Below are 1,634 nucleotides of genomic sequence, written 5' to 3' on the forward strand. Positions count from 1 at the left end.
TCCAGGACAGGCACCAAAATGTCAGAGAGAAACCCTCTCTTGAAAAAAAAAAAAAAACAAAAAAATTTGTCATTCTTAATTTCCAGAGTATTCCTTCTGTTGTAGTATTATTCAGATTATGAGAAAACTGTTATACATTATCTCATCTGCAGATGCTCCTTCAATATTTACATGAATCCCTCCCAGTGACTACTCTCTTATATTCATTAAATCTAATTTCAGGAGACATTCAATGACGACATGGAAAAGGAGAATGAAACAGTACGGACAGAATTTGTTCTCACAGGTCTCAGGTGCCAACCACAGTGGAAAATCCTTCTGTTCCTAGTGTTCTTGGTAATATACCTCATGACCATTATGGGGAACCTTGGTCTTATCACTCTTATCTGGAATGACCCTCGACTTCACATCCCCATGTACTTCTTCCTTAGTAATTTGGCTTTAGTGGATACTTGGTTATCATCCACAGTGACACCAAAGATGCTATTCAATCTTTTGGACAAGGGCAAGGTGATTTCTGTCTCTGAATGCATGGTGCAGTTCTTTTCCTTTGCAATAAGTGTGACCACAGAATGTTTTCTCTTGGCAGCAATGGCTTATGATCGCTATGCAGCTATATGCAATCCTTTGCTTTATCCAGTAATTATGACCAATAGACTATGCCTTCGTCTATTAGTTTTGTCATTTGTAGGTGGCTTTCTTCATGCTGTAATCCATGAAAGCTTTCTATTCAGACTAACCTTCTGTAATTCCAACATACTATATCACTTCTACTGTGATGTTATACCACTGTTGAAAATTTCCTGTACTGATCCTTCTTTGAATTATCTGATAATTTTCATTTTCTCTGGTTCAATACAAGTGTTTACCATTATGACAGTTCTTATCTCTTACACATTTGTTCTCTTTACTATTTTAAAAAAGAAGTCTGACAAGGGTGTAAGGAAAGCCTTCTCCACCTGTGGAGCCCACCTCCTATCTGTTTGCTTGTACTATGGACCTCTTCTCTTCATGTATGTGCACCCAGCATCTTCAGAAGTAGATGATCAAGACATGATCCTTTCTCTGTTTTACACAGTTATAATCCCTGTATTAAATCCAATTATCTACAGTCTCAGAAATAAGCAAGTCATAGATTCTCTGAAAAAAATGTTGAAAATAACAGTTTAAATCTCATTAATATCTATTAAATTTATTAAAATTCATAATATTGTGGAAGTAAATGTGGATTTTGAAATTATAAATGTTAGAATAGATTATTGAATTAAATTTTTATATCTTATTATCTTCTTAATACAGTGGTAAATACATTTATATTCATTGATATGCATATATGAAAACTTTTAGAAAGTTGTTCTTATATCGGAATAAAGCAGAAAGAAAAGAAATACTTTTAGCTTCATTTTATTACATTATTATTACATTATTATGTTGTGCATACACTAAATATCATAATCATTTTACTTCTCTCAAAAACACTTGAGTGTGATAGAGAGAAAATTCTGTTATTACACCTGAAAATCATGAGACATTTACTCTGTGTTGTTGGCAGTTTTTTGTGTGATTTCACTGAAGAAATGAATACCTCTGGAATACTCATAGCCATCCAATGTCCTTCCTGACATATTTGATGC

At 33.5% G+C, this 1,634-nt stretch overlaps 1 protein-coding gene across 1 annotated transcript; it reads left to right on the forward strand.

The window, feature by feature from the left end:
• Positions 1-222: 222 nt before the first annotated feature.
• Positions 223-1,170, forward strand: LOC102907551 (olfactory receptor 5H17). The gene has a single exon (XM_006981583.4). The coding sequence runs from the start codon at positions 241-243 to the stop codon at positions 1,168-1,170; it is 930 nt and encodes a 309-aa protein (XP_006981645.1). The 5' UTR covers positions 223-240.
• Positions 1,171-1,634: the final 464 nt, after the last annotated feature.

This window comes from Peromyscus maniculatus, chromosome 12 (genome assembly GCF_049852395.1).
Source record: "Peromyscus maniculatus bairdii isolate BWxNUB_F1_BW_parent chromosome 12, HU_Pman_BW_mat_3.1, whole genome shotgun sequence".
Lineage (NCBI taxonomy): Eukaryota > Metazoa > Chordata > Mammalia > Rodentia > Cricetidae > Peromyscus > Peromyscus maniculatus.

Excerpts from the sequence above, each read along its gene's own strand:
- LOC102907551 (XM_006981583.4), top strand. The coding sequence starts at position 241 with ATGGAAAAGGAGAATGAAACAGTACGGACAGAATTTGTTCTCACAGGT.